The sequence below is a fragment of the Microtus oregoni genome, unplaced genomic scaffold, assembly GCF_018167655.1.
Source record: "Microtus oregoni isolate MIOR12 unplaced genomic scaffold, Mior012 000062F_ref0000492, whole genome shotgun sequence".
NCBI lineage: Eukaryota > Metazoa > Chordata > Mammalia > Rodentia > Cricetidae > Microtus > Microtus oregoni.
The window spans coordinates 5,027,330-5,049,853 of record NW_024543872.1 but is presented as its reverse complement, the minus strand read 5'-3'; the positions used below and the strand labels follow the sequence as shown (position 1 = coordinate 5,049,853).

The 22,524-nt window shown below is 46.4% G+C and overlaps 1 protein-coding gene and 1 pseudogene across 1 annotated transcript in view; one reads left to right on the top strand and one right to left on the bottom strand.

Moving 5' to 3' along the window:
- Window positions 1-342: 342 nt before the first annotated feature.
- The window catches only part of LOC121439607 (glucokinase regulatory protein-like), an 82,953-nt gene continuing 60,771 nt past the window's right edge, over window positions 343-22,524 (top strand). The window contains exons 1-9 of the mRNA XM_041640148.1: window positions 343-385; window positions 1,787-1,932; window positions 3,913-4,031; window positions 4,432-4,530; window positions 4,712-4,806; window positions 5,120-5,199; window positions 5,543-5,639; window positions 6,216-6,313; window positions 6,404-6,487. Of these exons, the coding sequence (XP_041496082.1) occupies window positions 343-385; window positions 1,787-1,932; window positions 3,913-4,031; window positions 4,432-4,530; window positions 4,712-4,806; window positions 5,120-5,199; window positions 5,543-5,639; window positions 6,216-6,313; window positions 6,404-6,487 (861 nt within the window). The remainder of the gene's footprint in view (window positions 386-1,786; window positions 1,933-3,912; window positions 4,032-4,431; window positions 4,531-4,711; window positions 4,807-5,119; window positions 5,200-5,542; window positions 5,640-6,215; window positions 6,314-6,403; window positions 6,488-22,524) is intronic.
- Window positions 16,010-22,524, bottom strand: part of LOC121439668 — a 36,472-nt pseudogene continuing 29,957 nt past the window's right edge.

Below are 22,524 nucleotides of genomic sequence, written 5' to 3'. Positions count from 1 at the left end.
ACACATCACACTTCTTCACATGGGTCTGAAGATTTTGTTTTTTTTTTTTGTAGTTGCATCCCGAGATTCCCTGGTGATTTCCTAGCTCTCAAGGCTCTCCTGGAGCTGTCGGCCTCCTCTGAGTAACTTTCGCATTTATTCCCCATAGGAAAGACAGCTCATGCCAAGCCTAACAGGTTTGAGAATGACTTTGAAGGCCGCTTCTTTCTTTGCTGGCCATAGGGGTGAAAGGCTAGTGACCTGCCACTTCCAAGCCCAAACTGGCTTTAACATTTACAGAATTTCTCTTCAGCTGGTAGCGCCAGATGAAAGGCAGTTCTACCATGATTAGATCACGGAGACATGCAAGAGTGGACGGTCAGAGTCAAGGACCTGAGTGACCGCAGTAAGTGTGGCTCACATGGCCTTGAGTCTGTGGCCTCAGGAAAGACATTGGGTGGCAGAGAAAAGCAGGCGCAGGGAAGCTGTTCCCATATTATACACTTGAAACTACAGCACAAAAATATCTAGCCTGAACAGGTACAGCAAACTGACCCCAGGATCTGGCCTTGGGTCATACAGGCCTCATTTTCAGCTTGCTCACACCCTTTCCTGTATTCACAGCAGTGCCCACGTTATAGAATACCTTCATGGCTGGCATCCTTGTGTCCCACCATGTTACAGAATACCTTCATGGCTGGCATCCTTGTGTCCCACACAGCAGTGCCCACGTTACAGAATACCTTCATGGCTGGCATCCTTGTGTCCCACACAGCAACCCTAAGACGGACAACACAGAGGAATTATTGCCTGTGTTTTTACCAGTGACTCAAATCTAAGCCTGAGCCCTTGGAGTACCCATTCCAAACTCGGGTTCAAAGACAGAGGGGCTGCCCTGATAGCATCACATCCACAGATGAGAAGCAGGTTGAGGGACTGACTCCAAGGCCCCTCCCAGGTCTCTGACACCCAGTGTTCTGGGGCCAGGATCAGAACAATTGGGCCAGTAGTTAAGGCAGAGGGAGGACAGCGCATACTGCCTGGGCATGGTGCCGGAGGACCTTTGCAGGTGGTGAATGTGCTAGTGACAATGGAAATTACTCTAAGGACGCTTGCTTTGTGTTAGGCACTACATTCTTTATGTGACCCTCATTTGATTCTCTCAATGCCTGTAGAAGGCAAGGCACTGATTAGTTGTATAAAGGAAAGTACTGCGTTTGTCAGGTAAAGATTTCAGAGAAGTGGTCATGGGTAGACCTGGGAGTCCAACCCATGCTATCCAGCAGAATAGTAGCTCATATTCAAGGGGCTGCTGGAGTCTTATTTGCACCCACGATGACTTTCCATAAGCAAGGTTGATCTCCGTGTTACAGTTTTTCTTTTACAGTGAGGAGGAGGCTGTTCATGCTAAGCAAACACTCGGCCACTGAGCTTATTCCCAGCTCTGTCATCATTTTAAACTGAGATCACCTTGTCGGGAGGGAGGGCCATGGCGTCTGTTAACATAGGCTTGAGTTGAGCGGCACATGACATAAAACATTTACATGAGACCTATCTGCCTTGAACAAGCCTAGCTGGGAAGAGAAACTGGAAGTCTATCATTAAATACACCGACCTGATAAATAAACTCACTGAGAGTCAACCCCTCAAACGTGCAAGCGTCTGTCCTTCTCAGCTGTCAGTCCTCCCCAGCGGAGCCTGGGTCGAGAAGGAGCTCTGTGTGGTGGGGCTGCCCTGCCGACCCCCAAAGTTGACTGCCAGGTGCTACTGTCTGCTATGTTGCCCTCAGTCTCTGGTCCTCATTCAGCTCCTTACTGTGTGTTCCCACAGGGACTTAACTACCCAGGCCCAAAAGCTGGTGAGCCTGATGAGGGCAGACACGATGAGTCTGGGCACATCAGGTGGGACTCCCTAGAGCAGGAAGGTGGATCCACAGACACTGGGAAGTCAGTAGTAAGGTGAGAGGAGACGCATAGGATCCAGGTTTCTAGCAGATCTGAACCCTGTACCTCTGCTCCTTGGCAAATAGGGTTCCCGTTCACTATATTAGCCGGCTGTACACAGTAAACTTGTATTATCGGCCAAGGTCTGTAGATGCGTGAGGACAGTAAAACACAGTCCCATCCTCCAGTTTTTAAGAGGAAACGAACACTGAGGGATCAAGATCATAAAATAGCTGACTCGTGCTTTGTAAAGATAGTTACGTATTACAGAGCAGAGGAGGGGATGACGGGAACAGGTCCCCTGCTTGGGAGAATTCAGAAGGGAGGCAGGTGTTTGAGCTGGGTTCTAATAGATGAGTGTAAGATCCTCTCTCGGATAAGAGAGGGGCACAGGCTCCGTGCAGACCTGCTTAGGGAGGTGGTCTCAGGTGGATAAAATAACAAAAAGGGGGTCAAGATTGGTTATTTTTATGTGATGTAATGTACCCCCCAAAATTCCATCATCGGGAGAGTTTCAGAATGTGTCTCTTCTCAAGCTTCCCTGCATCTTGTCTCTCCCCTCCCATCGTTCTTCTTCCTCCTCATTTGGAAGCAGAAGCCAGAGAAGTGGAGCATGTGTGGGCCAGAGGCAATGTCAGAGGCTGTGAGTGCCGCAGAGACCTTTGGGCCGTGGTATGTGGAATGTATGTGCCCACATGCCGTCAAACACGTCTCTAGCTCTCCTGCAGGAGGGTGGAGTCTAGAGGCGGCAAACTCTCCTGGTCATGTTCTTGAACCGCTGTGTTGCTCTGACCAGCTATTAGCTGGGACTTTTCTTTCTTTCTTCCTTCCTTTCTTTTCTTTTCTGTTTTGGTCTTTCAAGACAGGGTTTCTCTATGTAGCTCTGACTGTCATGGAACGCTCTATAGACCAGGCTGCTCTCAAACTCAGAGATCCACCTGCCTCTGCATCCTTAGTGCTGGGACTAAAGGCATGACCCACTATGCTCAGCCCTAGCTGGAATTTTCACAGGTGCCTTAACTTTAATTTATCTGAGTTAGGAATGTTTCTTCTTAATGGAAGATGGTCTGTCTGCTGTGAAGCCAGTTGAAAACCGCAGAGTTTTAGAAGATTTAGAGCAACCTTCCCTTCCCAGGGCCAGGACCTATTTTCCTGTCTCCCACCTACTTCCTTGCCATGCTGAAGACTGAGAGCAAAACTCAGGGAGCTCCCGCTACGAGGGCAGTGGAAAACAGACCTACATCCTAGTGTGCGAACAAAAAGTCTGAGCTCTCTGCTGCATGGCGGAGCTGCCCCTTTGAGAGTTTCCAACTGGACCCTGTTGGTTTTCTATTCATTTCAGACAATAGACTTTGAGAACAACTGGAAGATAATCCCTGTCTTCATAGGAGGCAATGACCTCATTGACTATGTTATAAATCTGTACCACCGAGTGTCTGTTCCACGTGTCTGTCCAGAGCATGGGAAATCTGATACTAAGGAATGGCAGACTACCATAAAACATGGTGGGGAAGGTTCTCAGAAATAAAAATATTCTCTGTCTGGGCAGTGGTGGCTCACACCTGTAGTCCCAGCACTCAGGAGGCAGAAATAGAGGGACTCTCTTTGAGTTCGAGGCCAGCCTGGTCTATAAAGAGTTCTAGGACAGTGAAGGCTATTACACAGAGAAACCCTGTCTTGAAAAAAAAAAAGGAAGAAAGCAAAAGAAAAACAACGAAAAGTATTCTCTGAAAACCCTTGACCCAATTGACAAGAGACAGCACCCATCCTTATAAACACAGTTAAGGCCACCAGGAAAAGATGCGCTCATAACTCACTAATCAGAGTGAGTGTCTAATAGGGACCCCCAAACACGCTCGTGCCCAGGGATCACCAACCACACTCCACCCGAAGGATCACCAATACCTCTCCGTGCTCAGGGGTCATGAACTGGAGAACTGGTAGACTTCTGGGTTGTTCTTTCTCCCAGTTAGTGTCATTGCCTCCTTAGCCCGAGGGGCTCAGTGGCTCTTCCCGGATGAAAGGCGGTAGCACCACCAAGATTCTGCTGGAAACCCTGCTGCTAGCGGCCCATAGGACTGTGGACCAGGGTGTGGTGGCCTCTAAAAGGTATGGAGGAAGCAGACAAGCTGGGCATCAGATCCACACCGTGGTGACACGGGGGAAGAGATGGGAGGTCCTAGCTCCTAAGACTCACATAGGCTAGAACCCAGCCTGCTGTGACTTCCTTTCCCTACTAGAGTCTCTGGCCCAGCTTCTAGAATGCTCAAGTCCACCTTCCTCTTGGCTTTTGTTTTTCCCACTGCAGCCCTTTTTTAATAGAATCCTTTCTGCTCTTATTAATGGGGATCTTTCTCCCTCCTCCTTCCCCTGCTTTCCTCCAGAATGGACTAGCAAAACCTTTTAAAAATGGGAATTGTGACATCCCCTAGGTGTGGGTAGGAGTACCTAGCTCTTTTGGGGGCGGGGGCACCATGCCCTTCTCAGGAGCTAGTGAATTTTCTTCCAGATGCCTTCGGGACATCCTGAGGACATTTGAGCGGGCTCATCAGGTGACCTACAGTCAAAGTTCCAAAGTTGCCACCCTGATGAAACAAGTCAGCACCAGGTATATGACTGTGTGTTTGCAGAGGGCATCCTGAAAGTAGGGGATACTTTGTGAGATGTGTTAGCGTGGCAAGGGTGATGGGTCCGCACATTGGAAGGTCTTGGGTGTGTTTACTCTCGTGTTATTCTGCGGCCTCTTTTCACGGTGGTCATTCGTGTCCTGGCCTCTGACTCATTCTCAGCCTGGAGAAGAAAGGCCGAGTGTACTTAGTTGGCTGGCAGACCCTTGGCATCATCGCCATCATGGATGGGGTAGAATGCATCCACACCTTTGGTTCTGATAGGCCCTAGTCCTGATGCTCTCCCAGCCCATTGGGATACATTAGCAAAGCATTTTCCCACAACCCCTGCCCCCACCGAGGTTCTCCAGTGCCCGCCCATACTGCCCTACATAAAGAGGCATTTCGGTCAAATGCTTTCATCACTTGAAGCCCCAATTGCCACCTCGGTCCTTGATCTCTCAGGTCCCACCCCAGTGCTTTAATTGTAGCTTCCCACACATCCCACTTCCTGACCCATGACAACCCTTGGATTAGAACCTTTCTATCCTCCAAAGCCCACTGTTCTTTTCTCTCTCATCTTAAATTTCCCAGATTTCCAAGATGTCCGTGGCTTTCTCATGGGTGACCACAATGACATGTTTAACCAGAAGGCAGAGCTCACCAACCAGGTCCGAAGAGGACAGGACTTGGGAAGCTGTAGAACTCATGGGTGTGCAGAGGGCAGTAGAGGGGTGGGGTCTGGGATGGAGGGAGGATGAGGGGGTAAACAGCCTGGAGCCTCAAAGCGCTGCGGTATGGAAGGCTCTGGATTTACCCTCAAAAACTCAGCTTTAATCTACTGACCTGCTACGTCACCTTTGGTAAAAAAATGCTACCATTTTGAACACTGGTTCTTTTCAAGTGAAGTCCAAAGGACTGTAATAGATGTCCCCCTAAGGTCTCCTAAGGTCTTCAAGTCTGTGCTCTTGAGCGTCCTTCTGGGAGGAGCTCCCCTATCTTCTTCTGCCCCAGGGTCCCAAGTTCACTTTTGCCCAGGAGGACTTCCTGACTGCCATTCTGCCATCCCTTGTGGAAACTGACACCGTGGTCTTCATTTTCACCCTGGATGGTGAGCGGGAAGATGGGACCAGTGGCGCTGAAAGCAGCAGCGGTTTAGAGGGGCTGCCACTTCGAGTCTCAGGGTGCCTTGTCAGAGGAAGGGTGTCTTAGTTAGGGTTGCTGTTGTGATAAACACCAATACCAGCCTGGATAGGGAAGGTTTTTTGTTTGTTTTTTTAGCCTTACAGTTTATAAGTCTATCACTGAGGGAAGTCAGGGCAGGATCCTAGAGACAAGACCCAGAGCAGAATCTGTGGATGAATGCTACTTACTGTCTGCTCCTCATGACTTGCCCAGCCTGCTTTCTTATTGCCCTCAAGACCACCAGCCCAGGGACAGCACCATCCATAGTGAGCTGTGCCCACTAATAATCAATCAAGAAAATGTGCCACAGGCTTGCCCGCAGGCCATTCTGGAAGGGGGAATTTTCTCCATAGAAGTCCCCTTTTCCACAAATGATTCTGGCTTGGGTCAAGTCGATATAAAAGAGAGGGGCAGAGGGAGTGTCCTGGCAGGACCCCAGGGTGGCAGGAAAAACAGCGTCATAGATCATCCTTTTAACTCGGATGCCTCCTGTCCCATCCAGATAACCTCGCAGAGGTCCAGGCATTGGTGGAGCAGGTGAGAGAGAAGACCACGAACACCCAGGCCCTGGTGCATGGCACCGTGGGGCAGTCCTTGCCTGTGAGTGTCCAGCAATGGGGAGAAGATCTGGGTGTGATACAGCCTAGGCCTTCTGGAACACAGCACCCCCGTTTATCTCTTTCTCCTCAGGCCCCTCTAAAGAGGCTCTTCCCCTCCATCAGCAGCATTACATGGCCACTTCTTTTCTTTGAATATGAAGGAAGCTATGTCCAGGTAGGCGGAGATGAGAAGGCAATGCCTGCTGGAGAGGAGCCCGCACCCTCCAAAAAAACCCCAAAGCTAGATGGGAAAAAGCCTAAATATCTGTTGATCTTCTTTCCTCCCCAAGCTTGGAAAATTCTCAAATTATCAGGTCTCTAAACAGAGTTGCCAAGGCAACAGGGTTCATTTCTTTCTAGGAGCACACTGAAAGGACAAGACAGACCACCAATCACCACAAGCTTATTTGTTCTCTGGGACGGGTTAATTGTTGATACTGAAGTCGTTATCACCACCCTAAAGTGTCTAAGGCTCTTTTTTTTTGCACGGCACCCTACGCTGAACACAATGCAGCTCTGACTACAATGGAGCCCTGTGCAATAGTGAAATTATAATCAGGAGACACACTGAGAGGCATCATAGACATCGTAAGAAGTTTGTGTGCATTTTGCAGTTTGGTTTGGAGAGGGCACCAGGAAATCTGGGTGCCAATTCAGCTCTACTGAGTGTCCCAAGAGAGAAAACAAGTTCATATCTCTGGGTCTTTTCTCACAGTTGACCACCCACCTTTCATGGGGCGAACCAGGGCCCAGAAGGGATGCTGTGGGGGAGGTGTACTCTTCCATCTTTATTCAACCCACTTCCTTCTGGAAGCTTTCAGACAGAGCCAGGACACGGCCTCCCTGAACCCAGAACTCTTTAAAAAAAAATTATTTATTTATTATGTACAGTGTTCTGCCTGCATTTGTGCCTGCAGGCCAGAAGAGGGCACCAGAGCTCAGTACCGATGGTTATGAGCCAGCATGTGGTTATGGAGACTTGAACTCAGAACCGCTGGAAGAGCAGCCAATGCTCTTAATGCTGAGCCATCTCTCCAGAGAGAACCCAAAGGTCTTACATAACTGCCTCTCCCTAGTGGAGAACCCACGCCCCTCTGTCCTTCGCTCTAAATGGCGTTCCTGTGTCCTATCCCTACTTATTGGCACAGTCCCCACATTCAATGTTCTCTTCTGACATTGCCTGCTTTTGAAAAAGTCTTCTCTGATTAACTTGACATTGTCTATTCTTCTCCACACTTACACAATCCTGATGCTAAATACAAATATAGCTCTTTATACCCTGTGAATGTTTCATATATATTAACTCAGTTCTCATAGCAATCTCCTAAGGCACGTGTGCTCAGTTTCACCATCTCTCTAGCCCCTTCTTTCTGCTTTCTTCCTCCCTCCCTCCCTTCCTCCCTCCTTCCTTTCTTTCTTCCTTCTTTCTTTGTTTTGTTTTGTTTTCTGTTTTTCAAGACAGGGTTTGTGTGTGTGTAGCCCTAGCTGTCCAGGAAATGGCTTTGTAACCTAGGTTGGCCTTGAATTCACAGAGATCTGCCTGTCTCTGCTTCCTGAGTGCTGGGATTAAAGGTGTGTACCATTATACACGGCTATTTCTGCTTTGAATTTTATTTAAATTTTGTCTATTAAATTCAAATCTATTAGTTTTTTCCCTTGTGGTTTTCAATCTTTCACTTGATGCTGCCTTCATCCTTCCATATGGAATTGTCTGAAAAACGTAGGTTTCCATTGGCACTGTGTCCTCGTGTGCTTTCTGTTGCTATGATGGGAACTGAGCGAAAACAACATGGAAGGGTTAAGACCCTTCATCCTACACTTTTCGGTCTATTGTTTCGGGGAGTCAGGCAGGATCTCCAACAGGAAGCAAGAGCGGAGGTGGGACCGAGAAGGAAACAGCTTCCTGGCTTACTCTTCATGCTCCATTTTCTTTCTTATATTCTATTACATTTTACTGTGTGTGTGTGTGTGTGTGTGTGTGTGAAGGAGCTGGCTCTCTTCTACCTTGTAGATCCAGGGGATTGAACTCAGATGGTCAGCAGGCACCTCTACCCACTGGGCAATCTCACCAGCTCTCGGCCTGCTTTCTCATACAACTCACAACAACTTGCTCAGGGGTGGCATCAGCACACCAGAGTGGGTTGGGCCCTCCCACATCAGTCATCAACCAGGACAGTGCCATATAGACATGCCCATGGGCCAGTCTGATGGAGGCAATTCCCCACCGGAAGTCTCCCTTCCTAGGTGACTCCTGTGTGTGTCAAGTTGACAAAAACCACCACAGAGTTGATTATCTTTGGTTGTAGAAATATTTTTGATACTGTAATGGTCTTCACTTTTTTTGTTTTTTGTTTGTTTTTTGAGGCAGGGTTTCTCTGTAGCTTTGGTGCCTGTCCTGGAACTAGCTTTTGTAGACCAGGCTGACCTCGAATTCACAGAGATCCGCCTGCTCTGCCTCTCGAGTGCTGAAATTAAAAGTGTATGCCACCACCACCTGGTGGTCTTCACTTTCTAAAAAACAATATTTTATTTTATGTACATTGGTGTATGTCTGTGTAAGGGTGTCAGATCTTGAAATTACAGACAGTTGTGAGCTGCCATGTGGGTGCTGGGACTTGAACCTGGGACCTATGGAAGAGCGGTTAGTGCCCTTAACCACTGAGCCATTTCTCTAGCCCTGGTCTTTGTTTTTAATTTGAAACATTTTGCCTTCCTCCCCAGTCCTTTGCCACATTTACTTCATCCCCTTTGTTTCTCTTGCTCACCCGAAAGATAAGTGAATCTATCTTATATTTCACACTACACCAGGCAGAGTGGCACATACCTATAATCCTGGCATTTGGGAGAGGGGGGAAGCAGAAGAAGAATCAGGAAGAGTTCAAGACTATCCCTAGCTACATACTGAGTTTGAGGTCACCCTGAGTTACATGAAATCCTGTCTCAAAAAACCAAAACAAAACAAAAATCCAAAAAACCAAAACTCACACCAATCACTTCATAATACACGTGCTACTGGCAAGGGCATCTGCTGCTGTCAGAACGATGTAATTATCCATGCTGGGAATGACAGTTAATCTGATACCATTACCTAAGTTCAGATTTCCAGAGATGTCCCTGGGGAGGCTGTTATTCTCCAGACCTGGAATCCAATCAAGGATAATCTCCTGACTTTAGCCAGTAGGTCTCTCGGCTTTCGCTTAACAGTCTTTTGGTTTGGTTTGGTTTTTTTTTTTCCTTGTCTCTCTTGACATTGATATTTTTGAAGTCTAGGCAAATCTTTCCCCAGAGTCACCTCACATTTCCAGCACATACAAACAACTTGCTGTATTGTTTCTTCGTCATATTCAGGCTTATGTTTTCAGTTTTGTTTCCTTTTGGAGGAGACTGGCATGTCACATTGGGTGTCGCCTGGCATCTGTTTGTCTCTTCCTTGGCGAGGCTATGGTGGCTTCTTCAGTGGTGGTGACGGCTGCTATGTTTCTTTGCATCCTGTCACCCAGCTGTCCGTACCCACTGTGTTCGCATCTGCTGCTGATTTCTGCCTGGCTCAATTGTTCCCGTGGTGACTCTCAAATGGCGATTTTCTATTTCTAGCCTTCTTCCTTTTATCTATATTCATTAATTGGCTTTCTTCTCCGAGGAACTTCCTATGCGCTCCCCACCCCATCTGTATTTGTTTAATGTCATTATGGACTCATGAATTTTCTGTTGTTTTTAAATGTTTAGATTTATTTTTTTATTTTAAAGACAGGGTTTTTATGTAGCCAAAGCTGGACTAGAACTCATTATATACCCCAGACTGGCCTTGAACCCATAACCCTCCTACCTCAGCCTCCTGAACACTGGGATTATAGACATCTACCACCATGCTTTGATGGAGGAAGGTCATTGGCTAATAAAGAAACTGCCTCGGCCCATTTGATAGGCCAGCCTTTAGGTGGGTGGAGTAAACAGAACAGAATGCTGGGAGGAAGAGGAAGTGAGCTCAGAGGCCATGCTCCCCTCTCCCGGGCAGACACGATGAAGCAAGCCGCCAGGTCAAACATGCTGAATCTTTCCCGGTAAGACTGGTGCTACACAGATTACTAAAAATGGGTTAGGCAAAATATGAGAATTAGCTCGTAAGAGGCTAGAGCTAGTGGGCCAAGCAGTGTTTAAATGAATACAGTTTGTGTGTTGTTATTTCGGGGCATAAGTTAGCTGGCAGCCAGGAGCCGGGCTGTGGGAAGAGGCCCACAGCTCCTTCAACACACCACCACACCCTAATAGATTATGAATCTGAATGTCTTGTATCCAACAGTCTCCGTCAGTTTATCCTGGGGTAATTCCAGTATTTGGGAAGATGAAGTAGGAGGCGCAATCACAAGTTCAGGGTCAGCCTGGGTGAGCTCCTGTCTCAAAACCAAACATAACAGAAAGCAAACAAAGAAATCAGCCACAGCAACAAAACAAAAAGCCACAGGACAATCAAGTCCAGTGAAACCCTGATTTGAAAAGCTGATTTTTAAACTCTCAATACAGGAACAGCCCTTGAAAATGTGTGATCTGGCAGTCTGACTTTTCCTCTAAGAAAAATCAAGCCTGGCAACGTGTTAGAAATAATCTTTTCTTTTTCTTTTTAAGGCATTTGAAGTCAGTGCCTCATAGCCAGCTATAGCTACCACCACTTCCCTGTCTCTAGGAAGCCCTTGAAAGAATTGCTCCCTGTGACATAACACGCACACGCGCGCGTGCACACATACTCACACACTGTATTGGTATCTACCTAGTTTCCTGGCACACAGCTCCTACAATGCTGGGAATCCCCATTGTGTGCACGTCCTTTCATATGCTATTGAGGTGATGGATACAGCTCCTGGGTAGCCTCAGTGTGACGGGCAGGTTACCAGGGAACCAGTTCTATGGTTAGAGTCTTGGAAATTTCAACTTGGTTCCCCGCCCAACTTGGAGAGCAGAGAAGAGTTGGAGGTTCAGTGAATAATAGTTTATCCTGCCTGGCCAGGAGGTGGTGGCACACCCCTTTTGCTCTAGCACTCAGGAGGCAGAGGCAGGAAGACCTCTGTGTTCAAGGACAATGTGGTGCACATAGTGAGTTCCAGGACAACCAGGGATACACAGAGAAAGCATCTCTCAAGCAAACAAACAAACAAACAAACAAACAAAAATAGTCAATCATGTATATATGATGAAGCTTCCATGTACATTTCAAAGCTGGGAAGTCCTGAGTGCTTCTGGATTGGTGTCCATGTGGAGGTAGAGGGAGTTTGACTTGCCCATTGAAACAAGCCAATTTTTCTTTATCTTTTTTATTTATTATTATTATTATCATTATTATGGGTTTTTTTTTGGTTTTGGTTTTTTTGAGACAGGGTTTCTCTGTGTAGCCTTGGCTATCCTGGAACTAGCTCTGTAGACCAGGCTGGCCTCAAACTCACAGAGATCCTTCTGACTGTGTCTTCTGGGTGCTGGGATTAAAGGCGTGCACCACAACTGCCCAGCTAAACAAGTCCATTTTCCACATGCCTTTTGCTATGTATGCCTTCCATCTGGCTGGTCTGTAGCCTTTCTTAATAAACCAGTAATCCAGAAGGCTGGGCTCAACCTCATGGTAATCCTCTATCAGTCTTGGACTTCCCAGACCCCAGACAGTAAGCTGAATAGATATCTCTTTGTTACAAAACTACCCAGCCTGAAGTATTCTGACATACCAGCGATGTGGGATGTCCTTCTGTATGTGTGTTACTTTTATTGGTTGATGAATAAAGATATTTCGGCCAGTGACTTAGCAGAGTAAAGCCAGGCAGGAAATCTAAACAGAGATATAGAGAGAGTAGGTGGAGTCTGGGAGATGCCATGTAGCTGCCCAAGGAGACAGACACGGGCACCTTACCGGGAGGCCATAGCCCTGTGATACATAGATTAATAGAAATGGGTTAATTTAAGATGTAAGAGTTAGTTAATAAGAAGCCTAAGCTAATAGGCCAAACAGTGTTATAATTAATATAGTTTCTGTGTGATTATTCAGGTCTGGGTGGCCAGGAAACAAATGAATAGTCTCCACTTACACACCAGCAAAGGGGACTGAGGCAGGGTCTTTGATGGGACAGGAGGTGTTGGTTTTCTCCTTCTACCATGTGAGTTCCAGGGACCAGTTCAGATTGTCGAGCTTGGCAGCAAGCACCTTTACCCTCTGAGTCATCTCGAGATAGGATTTCTCTGTGTAGCCCTAGTTGTCCTGGAACTCGCTGTGTAGACCACACCATCCTCGAACTCACAGGATCTGCCTGCCTTTGCTTCCCAAATGCTGGGATTAAGGGCGTGTGCCACCACTGCCTGTCATGGCCCCCTTTTATATTCTTTTCTAATCTTGGCTTTTGAATCAAAGATCTAGCTTCCTGGAGGAATTCCAAACTGATCCAAGTATCCTAGCCCCCTGGAGCATGCCTGAACCTGGCTCCGTGACCCATTGTTTCTTGTGACTTGGGGTCTGTGTCCCTTCCTCCTTGAGTCCTTGGGGAATCCAGGAACACTCCTCTCACAGAGCCACGTGGGGTCCAGGTAGCCCCAGTGACCGTATTTGACTGAATCACAGGCCGTGGCAATCACTCTGTAGATTCAGCCTGGATGTCACCCTTCCTTCCCTTCCTTCTGTGCCAGCCCTGCCAGCTCCCAGCAAGAAATTTGCATCATGGGACAGCAGGAGGCTTTTAGGGACAACTCCTTCAAGCCATGGCCTCTCGAGCTCTCTCCCAGCTGTTCCTGGCCATGACTCTTCCTCTGCTGGAGCTGGAGTCAGCATCTGTCCCCACAGCCCAGTCAGTAAGTAGTGGGGTAAGGACCCTGGGGAGATCTGCAGAGACCACAACTGAAGCCTCTGACTGTGAGGGACCACAGGGTGTGGGATGAGAGGACAGGTGGAGGGAAGGAACGAGCTTGCAAGACCCCCAAGAAGCCAGTCTTCCTGTCCAGGGTGAGGGGACACTGCCATGTCTTTACCTGAGTCCCTGCGAAGTCCTGTGTCTCCTGCTGCACTTTGGATAAAGGCTCTCCAGCCGTGCCGGCAATTTAAAGTGGAAGGAGGGGAAGATCTTTGCAGGTCGCAGGTCGGAAGCGTATTGGCACAGAGGAGGGAGAAAGTCTGGGAGGAAGTGGTAGGGCCTCAACTTGCGCCGTGTAATCTGTTTTCTCAAAGGAAGGTAGCAATATCACGATCTACTTATCTACACCTCCTATCTCCAAATCTATTGCAACCCCTAGATTTTAATTCCATCTGTAGCTTTCTCTGAATTTTATCTATACCCTGTCCTTATCTACATCTGTTTATTTTATAGCCATATCTATGGATCCACCAAGTTTTATTTGCTTTCATTTTATGTGTAGATCTGCTTTGGTGCCCAGGCTAGTCTTGAACTAGGAGCTTAAGGGATGCTCCTGCCTCATTATCTTAAGTGCTGGGTTTGCAGGCTTGAGCCACCACACCTAGTTTCCTCTGGTTTTATTATTTTTATTTTGGGGGTGGTGGCTACTGGTTTTTTGAGATGAAGGTTCACTCTGTAGCCTTGGCTGGCCTGGAACACACTACATAGCCTAGACTGACCTTGAAGTTGCTGCAAGTCTTCCTGCTTCAGCCTTCTAGGTGCTAGGATTGCACGCCTGTGTTGCCATCTAGTTTTAGAGACACAGGCACATGAGATTTTGAGAGGAAAGAGTGGGTTAAATTGCAGGCCCCTTGCCTCCCTGTCGGAGCTCTGGACCCAGCCACTTCAGTTAGCCTAGAGGCCCAGGGAGAGGTAGATTCAGGAAGGAGCTAAGCAAATCATGTTGACTCCCAGGGTGTGCCTGGTTCCTGGTTTTGGATGGGACTGCTGGCCCTATGAGGGTCCCTGGTAGTGTCTTTGTCCTCCCTCTTCTGAGTGGCTTTTCTCCATCCAGGTATTTACATTTGTCCTCAACCCAAAAAAAGATCTTCTAAGAGGACCAAGTCATACCAGAGAAGCCTGGCTGTCCCTGAGGTGCCCTGGGAGGAACTTGGGAGCAGCCTCTCCTCAGATCTCTTTCCTCTTGTCTCTTTCCAGGAACTCAGACCATCTGGAGAGAAGTCTGGGCAGCAACTGGACCAAAACAATGGAGTAGGGGGTGAGCGGGGGGGGGGGGGGGCTGGTGGAGATGAGCAAGGATGAGGAAAGGAAGGAACAGGAGGGGGTGCAACAAGGTGGGCATAGTGAGAACAGGCTCTGGGAGGGCCAGATAGTCCAATACCAGCTACTAAGGAGGGCTGAGCAAGGACAGGCTCTGGGAGGACCAGATAGTCCTATACCAGCTACTAAGGAGGGAGGCCTGGGGAGGCATGTGCCACTTTGCAACGATGGCACGGAGCCGTGGACCAGAATGCGTCTCTGCTAGGACAGGGGCTGGAGTTGACCAGCATCCTGTGTGTGCCTAGGCTGGCTCCAGGAGATGACATCTGCTTGTGTCCCCAGAAATGGCCAGCTGAGTTTGCAAAGTCAAAGGGGCCTCACCTGGGGCCTCACTGCCTCTTCTCCGCTGTGCCCTTTGCTTCTATAGAATCCGTACTGCTCTCCAGTTATGTGCAGCTGGAATTTTCAAACAGACCTTGGCCACAGGAACTCCCTGAGAACTTGTCTCTTCTTACTGCTTCAACATCCCTTCCCCCAAGAACGCTTACTGCCCTCAGCTTAACAACAGGTAGCAGTTGCATGGCAAAGGGGCTCCGTGGGAAGGATACACAGCCTCCCAACTCTCAAGCTAGCCAGCTTGCCCAAGATGCAGCGATCTCCCTAGCTCCCTCTCCCTGAGGGCTGCAGCAGGATCCATTCTCCCTGGCCCAGCCCCTTCCTTATCTCCCTCCCTTCTTGTTCACACCTCAGTGTTCTAACTTGAGCAGAGGGTACAAGAGGCAGACAGAGCGTGGGGAAATTTGCTGGTGTCCCCCCCGTCCAGCGTGTTCTGCTGCTCTGAGTCCTGGGTGCAAAGGAAGTCCTCTTGGGTGGCTGGGTGGGTGGAACTGACCTCCTGGGACCTCAAGATTAGTGTCAGCCACCTGAGACCTCTCAGGAATCAGTTGCTGGTCCCACAGCCTCACTTTCTCAGCCTGCTTGCGTCTCTCTGTCACAGAATGTTATGTCAAACACAACAGGACAAAGTTCTGCACTTGCCGCTCTGGCTACCAGTGGAATGCTATGCTCTGCTCCCTCTATCCTACCTGCCTTGGCCACAGACCAGAAATCAGTTCCTGTATGTGTCTCAGCTTCCACGGTGCTGCCCTTGGCTACTGCCAGTTGCTGCCACCTGGTAAGGAGGGTGGGAACTTGGAGACTAGTATCCATTGCAAAGTGAAAAGAAACACATCCTGGGTTGTTGGGGATGTTTGTTTTTGCTTTTTCTGGCAGCTGGTCCAAGCCCAGTTTCTCCTCTGGCTGGTAAAAGAAAGAAAGGGAAGGAGGGGGGGGAGGGAGGGAGGGAGGGAGGAAGGAAGGAAGGAAGGAAAGAAAGAAGGAAGGAAGGAAGGAAAAAAAAGAAAGGCCAGTTGTCACAGAAAGACACTAAACCTGAGCTTGGGACTTGAAAACTGAGACTAAAGAATGTGGTTCTGAAGGTCCATGGGCAAAGATGGGGGGCTGAGGGGAACCTTGCCTGAAGGAGCTTCAGCAGCCCCAAGTCCCTGGAAAATGGAAGTCCTGGGCCGCTTCAGCTCTCGGGGCGGTGGGGGGTGGGATGGTGGTGTCCACAAGGCTGAGGTGTAGTAGGCATCTTCAGACACTCTTGCAAGGCAAAGGATGAAGTTCTGCGAAGTTATGCAGGGAATGGTGTGGAGAGGCGGGCTTCAGGAGGAGAGGAAGAGGAATTGCTAGCTGAGGCCCTTTCTCAAGCCCCTGTCTCTTACTTTCTTGCAGTTCCTGCAACCCTGACCCTGGACTCTCAGCTGCAAATGCCGAGGGACACCCTGAACCTCATTCTCCTCAAGACAGAGGAGGCTACCAACCTGAGATGGTACTTGCGGAACCCAGAGGACCCCAAACTCATCTTCCTATGGCCAGGGGCAAAAGTGACCCAGATGTCCAGTCAGGGCCAGGCGGGCCTCAGTGTCAGCCACTTATCCCGTCCCTGGACAGGTAGCCTTCAACTATCTATCTTTTCTCTCTCCTTTTCTCCCACAGGTTTTTGAGATAGAGTCCTACTCTGTAGCCCAGGCTGGCCTCAAACTCACAGCAATCCTCTTGCCTCAGCCTCCTGAGCACTGATGGTACAAGCATGCGCCACCCACTTCTTTTTCTGCTTCTCGTGTTCTTTCCCTCTCATGCCTCCTTCCCCTTTTTCCTCTTCTCCCCACTCACCTCTTCTGAACCATTTCCATCTTCCCATTTGTTGGGGAAGCAAATGCAGAGACTCATCATAGTGTGGAAAATTCGGTACAGCAGCCAGCTGTTTGCACTGTAGTCTGGGGTCCCTAAGACCCTTTCTTAGCGTCACAAAAACCCAGTGTTGTCTTGATGCCCAAAGACTAAAAACACAAACAAAAGGAGGGAATGTATGTGAGTTCAAGGTCAGGCTGGTTTACAAGAGCTAGTTCCAGGACAGGCTCCAAAGCTATAGAGAAACCCTGCCTCAAAAACAAAACAAAAGAACTTATGTTATTAAACATCTATAGATCTCTGAAGTGTTTGAAGATGATCTATCTAAACTGTACCTCTTTTAACCTTGAAAACATACCTAATACGACTATAAGTTTAATTGTAATAGGTGACTAATTTGCATTTCCTTATTATCCTAAATTGTTGGTAATAACTCTAAAGAACTAGAAATTGCATTACCTTGTTAAAGAAGCTGTACAGGTACAATACCTTGAACAAGATTAGAAATGTATGTACAGTATGTTTTAACAAAATTAATCTCAAATTTGTATCAATATACAAATAAGTCCAATCCAATGTAAAATATTTAAAGCTAGTAGTAGATTCAATAATCTACCTTTTTATCTTATCATATCTATATCCTCTCTTTCTTCAGAGTAGATTCAATAATCTCCCTTTTATCCTATCATATCTATATCCTATTTATTCTCTCTGCCGGCAAGCCCCACCTATTTCTCTCTCCTGCCTAGCTATTGACCGTTCAGCTCTTTATTAGAGCAATCAGGTGTTTTATTTAGACAGGCAAAGTAACACAGCTTCGTAGAGTTAAAAAAAAATGCAGCATAAAAGAACGCAGCACATCTTTCATCATTAAACAAATGTTCCACAGCATAAACAAATGTAACATATTCCAAACTAATATCGCACAACAGGAGCAAATGTGGAGCAGCGGGCTTTCTTCTCTAAGTTAAAAGGACTGTGTGTAGGCTACAGATGTAGCTCTGGTTGGTAAAGTACTTGCCTAGCAGGCCTGAGGCCATGGGTTCAATTCCCAACACCTCATAAATCAGGCATGGTGGTGCACACCTATAATCTCAGTGCCCAGGAGGTAGAGGCAGGAAGATAAGATGTTCAAGATTAGCCTTTAATTTATAGTGGCTTTGAGGCTGTGTGAAACCTCATATCAACCAAAAGAGGAAAGGGGGAAAAAAGAACCCAGAAAACATAACATCAAATGACAAAGAGACCCAGCCTCAAAACAGTTGGAAGATGGGAGCTGGAGAGATGGCTCAGAGGTTAAGAGCATTGCCTGCTCTTCCCAAGGTCCTGAGTTCAATTCCCAGCGACCACATGATGGCTCACAACCATATGTAATGAGATCTGGTGCCCTCTTCTGGCCTGCAGACAGAACACTGCATACACAGTAGAAAAAGAAGGAAAGGAAGGAAGGAAGGAGGGAGGGAGGGAGGGAGGGAGGGAGAGGGAAAGGGAGAGAGAGAGAGAGAGAGAGAGAGAGAGAGAGAGAGAAACACTTCTGGAGTTTGTTTTTAAAAAGCCCTTTACCATTATTTCAATAAGAAAAGAATGGTCAGGTAGTGGAGGTCACACCTTTAATCCCAGCACTCAGGAGGCAGAGGCTTATCTCTGTGAGTTCAAGGCCAGCCAGGGCTACACAGAGAAACACTGTCCCAAACAGAAAAAAAGAAAGAAAGAAAGAAAGAAAGAAAGAAAGAACGAGAAAGAGAGAGAGAGAGGAAAGAAGAAAGGAAGGAAGAAAGAACGTCCTCCACAATTCAAAAGAAAATGAAACCAGTCCATTTAATATACAAAAATCAAGACAAGTTCTGTCACATTCAATTATACATCCCTTTTAAAAACTCAGCAATCCTAAAAAGAGCATGTAGCCACCAGTAGGGTAGCCATAAAGTCTGAGAACACAAGTGACTATACATAAAAAAAATGGTTTATGAGGATTGGAGAAATGGCTCAGCAGTTAAGAGCACTTCCAGAGGACACAGGTTCAATTCCCAGCACCCACATGGTGGTTTACAACTGTCTTTAACTCCAGTTCCAAGGGATCTGATACCTTCATTAGTATACCTTCATACCAATGTAAATAGAATTAATTTAAATAAATTATAAAAAATGGGCAGTGGTGACACATGCCTTTAATCTCAGCACTTGGGAGGCAGGCAGATCTCTGAGAGTTCGAGGGCAGCCTGGTCTATAAGAACTAGTTCCAGGACAGCTAGGGTTGTTACACAGAGAAACTATCTTGAAAAAACAAAAAACAAGCAAACAAAAAAATGGGTTTATGGATACTACAACAGTGTGGTCACTGCTGAGTGTGGTGGTAGTAATTGGTTAGCTATACTGTCAAAGAAACACTGAGGCTGGAGAGACAGACAGCTCAGGGGTTAGAAGAACTTGGTCTTCCAGAGGAGCCAGTTCTGGTTTCCAGTCTCCACATAGCATCGAAGAACAATCTGTAACTCCAGTTCCAGAAGAGCCAATGTCTCTTCTGGCCTCTATGTGCACTGCACATACATGCCACACACCAAATCCACTTAGTACTTCTTTTGAGAAGCCACTCTGACATCCTCAGTGGCTAATGTACAGCCACCATAGTACTTCACTGTATCACAACTGTCCTTTCCATTCCCAGTGCCCAGCATAAGCAATACAAGTTTGATAAATGGTCAAGGGCATAAGAAGAACAGCTTCCTTTTTTCTCATAGCCAGAACCTGGAAACAACCTAAATGCCCCTCGATCAAAGAATGGATAAGAAAAATGTGGTACATTTACACAAAGGAGAAAAAAAATAACAGCAGCTTGAATTTTGCAGGAAAATGGATGGAGCTAGAAAGCATTATTTTGAGTGAGGTAACCCAGAAAGAAAATTATCACATGTACTCACTCATAGGTGGTTTCTAAACATAAAGCAAAGAAACCCAGCCTACAAACCAGAATCCCAGAGAACTTAGACAACAATGGGGACACTAAGAGAGGCTTACATAGATCTAATCTACATGGGAAGTAGAAAGTATAAAAAGACAAGGCCTCCTGAGTAAATTGGGAGCATGGGGACCTTGGAGGAGGATTGAAGGGGAAGGGGAGAGGCAGGGAGGGGAGCAGAGAAGAGAAAAATGTAGAGCTCAATAAATATAAATTTTAAAAAAAGAATAGCTTCTGTATCAGTACAGTGAGAGATCTAAGTCCTTAAAACTATTATTTTCAACTTGGTGTTCAAACATGGTACATGCCTGTAATTCCAGCACCAGGGAGGTTGAGGCAGGATTGTAACTTTGAGGCCAACCTAGGTTACATAAGGAAATCTTATCTTCAAAGCAAAACTTTATTTGTTGGATTTTTGAGACAGGGTCTTGCATACCAAGGCTAGCTGTAAATTCTTGATCCTTCAGCTTCTATATCCTCAATGCTGGGGTTACAGGTTTGTATTATCACACCCAGTTTGTGGTTTGTTTTTTTTTGAAATGATTTTCCTTTAACATTTTTTTTCACAGTGAATAGCTTTGTTTTAAGCCTCCAATCACACACAAGCAAATTTGTTGTAAACTCTTCTATTGAGAACACAGAAAAGCCTCTATTAAACACAAATAGTATTGACAATTACCAGGAAAGAAGAATTTGCAGCTGTCACTGTGCCATAGGGTTTGATGAATGCAGGTTTTAGTTTGGCCATTTGCTCCAATGAGGAAGGTCGGATCCCATTATCTTTCATAACTGTGTCCTTTCCTATAACGACAATAATTTTTTAACTCTAAGAAATTGTAAGCATTATATATCTTCTCTATAGCAATATGCTTTAAAAATGATAAGAACAGGGGGGCTGGAAAGATGGCTCAATGGTTAGCACTTGCTGTTCTTTTAGTACCTAGCAACCACATTGGGCAACTCACAACTGCCTATGACTCCAGTTCCAGGGGAACCAATGCCCTCTTCTGGCCTCTAAAGAATCCACATGCATGTTCATATATTCACACAAAAACACATACATATTACTAAAAACCTAACAAATGGAATGTAAATATTATCTGTCAACTATGAAGAAAGCCTTTCTATTCTTTCTAGTTCTAGGGATTAACCCCCACCCCACTGGGCTTTGACTGTCCTGAGGCAAGCACTACTACTGAGCTATACATCCTAATCTTTAAAAGAAAGTCTTCTCTGATTACCAAGACGAGATTACACACACAGAGATGAGAAAAGAGAGAGATACTCCAGGAGTAGCACTTATAAAAATTTAAAGTTGGGTATGGTAGCATGTACAGGCAATCCTACCACTTAGGAGGTAAGAGGCAGAGGAGATCAGGAGTTCAAGGCCAGACTCAGTAACATAATATGAGCCCAACCAGGTCTATATGAGACTTTGTTTTGAAAATAACAAAAATACCTTTCTTTTTTCTTTTCTTTTTTTTTTTTTTTGGGGGAGGGGGAGTTTCCGCAATAGGGTTTTTCTGTGTGGCCCTGACTGTCCTGGAACTTGCTTTGCAGACCCGTGTAGACCAGGCTGTCCTCAAACTCACAGAGATGCACCTGCCTTTGCTTCCGAAGCAAAAATCTTTTTAAAGCTTACCTGTGTTACCACATAAATCTGAAATTGAGTCTATGTTTAAGAATAAAAGCTGAGCTGGGGGGTTGGAGAGATGGCTCAGAGGTTAAGAGCATTGCCTGCTCTTCCAAAGGTCCTAAGTTCAATTCCCAGCAACCACATGGTGGCTCACAACCATCTGTAATGGGGTCTGGTGCCCTCTTCTGGCCTGCAGGCATACACACAGACAGAATATTGTATACACAATAAATAAATAAATAAATAAATAAATATTTTTTTTTTTTAAAAAAAAAAGCTGAGCTGGGTGGTGGTGGCGCACACCTTTAATCCCAGCACTTGGGAAGCAGAGGCTGGTGGATCTTTGTGAGTTACAGGCCAGCCTGGTCTAAAGAGAGAGTTCCAGGACTGGCTCCATAGCCACTGAGAAACCCTGTCTTGAAAAACAAAAATGGAAAAAGAATAAAAGCTGAGTAGTTTGGAAACAATTATTATACTTATTAAAAAGTAAATTAATCATAGCTCCAGGGAGGCTAAAAGCAGGCCTCTCTGTGAGCTCAAGGCTTCCAGGGTCACATACTAAGACCCTGTCTTTAAGAAGTTATCACTTAAGGTTTTTAGTATAGGGATGAAGAGATGATTGAGCATCATTAAGAGCACTTACTGCTCTTGCAGATGATCCAGATTTGTTCCCAGCACCCAGATCAGTTGGCTCACAATCACCTGTAACCTTGGTTCCAGGGGCTCTGACGCCCTGGACACCTGCATGTACATGATGAACATACAAACACTAAGGTATACACATAAAACAAAAGATAAAAATAAAGAAAATAAAAAAAATAAAGATAAAAATAAATAAAGTCTCACCATTTACCTGGTACTTTGAAGGGTACAATATCAGAAAGATGCCCTTCATCCTGTGCCTTTTTGGCCAGACTATGAGAACGCAGTGCATATTCATCCTTTTCCATTCGAGAAACAGCAAAAGCAGCAGCCAGTCGGTCTGCAGAGTGGCCCATGGTCTCGTTAGTGGAGAACTCAGCCACTGCAGGGAGCTAGCAAAGGGGACATTGAGAACAGTTATAGTCAGTTACAGTTATGTAAGATTGCTCAGTGTTATTTAGAAAAGCTGAAATCTATTTATTGGCTGGATTTAGGGACACATGCCTCTAATCCGGGAGGTTGAGGCAAGGGGATTTTGATTTTGTTTTTTGTTTGTTTGTTTGTTTGTTTTGTTTTTTCAAGACAGAGTTTCTCTGTAGCTCTTG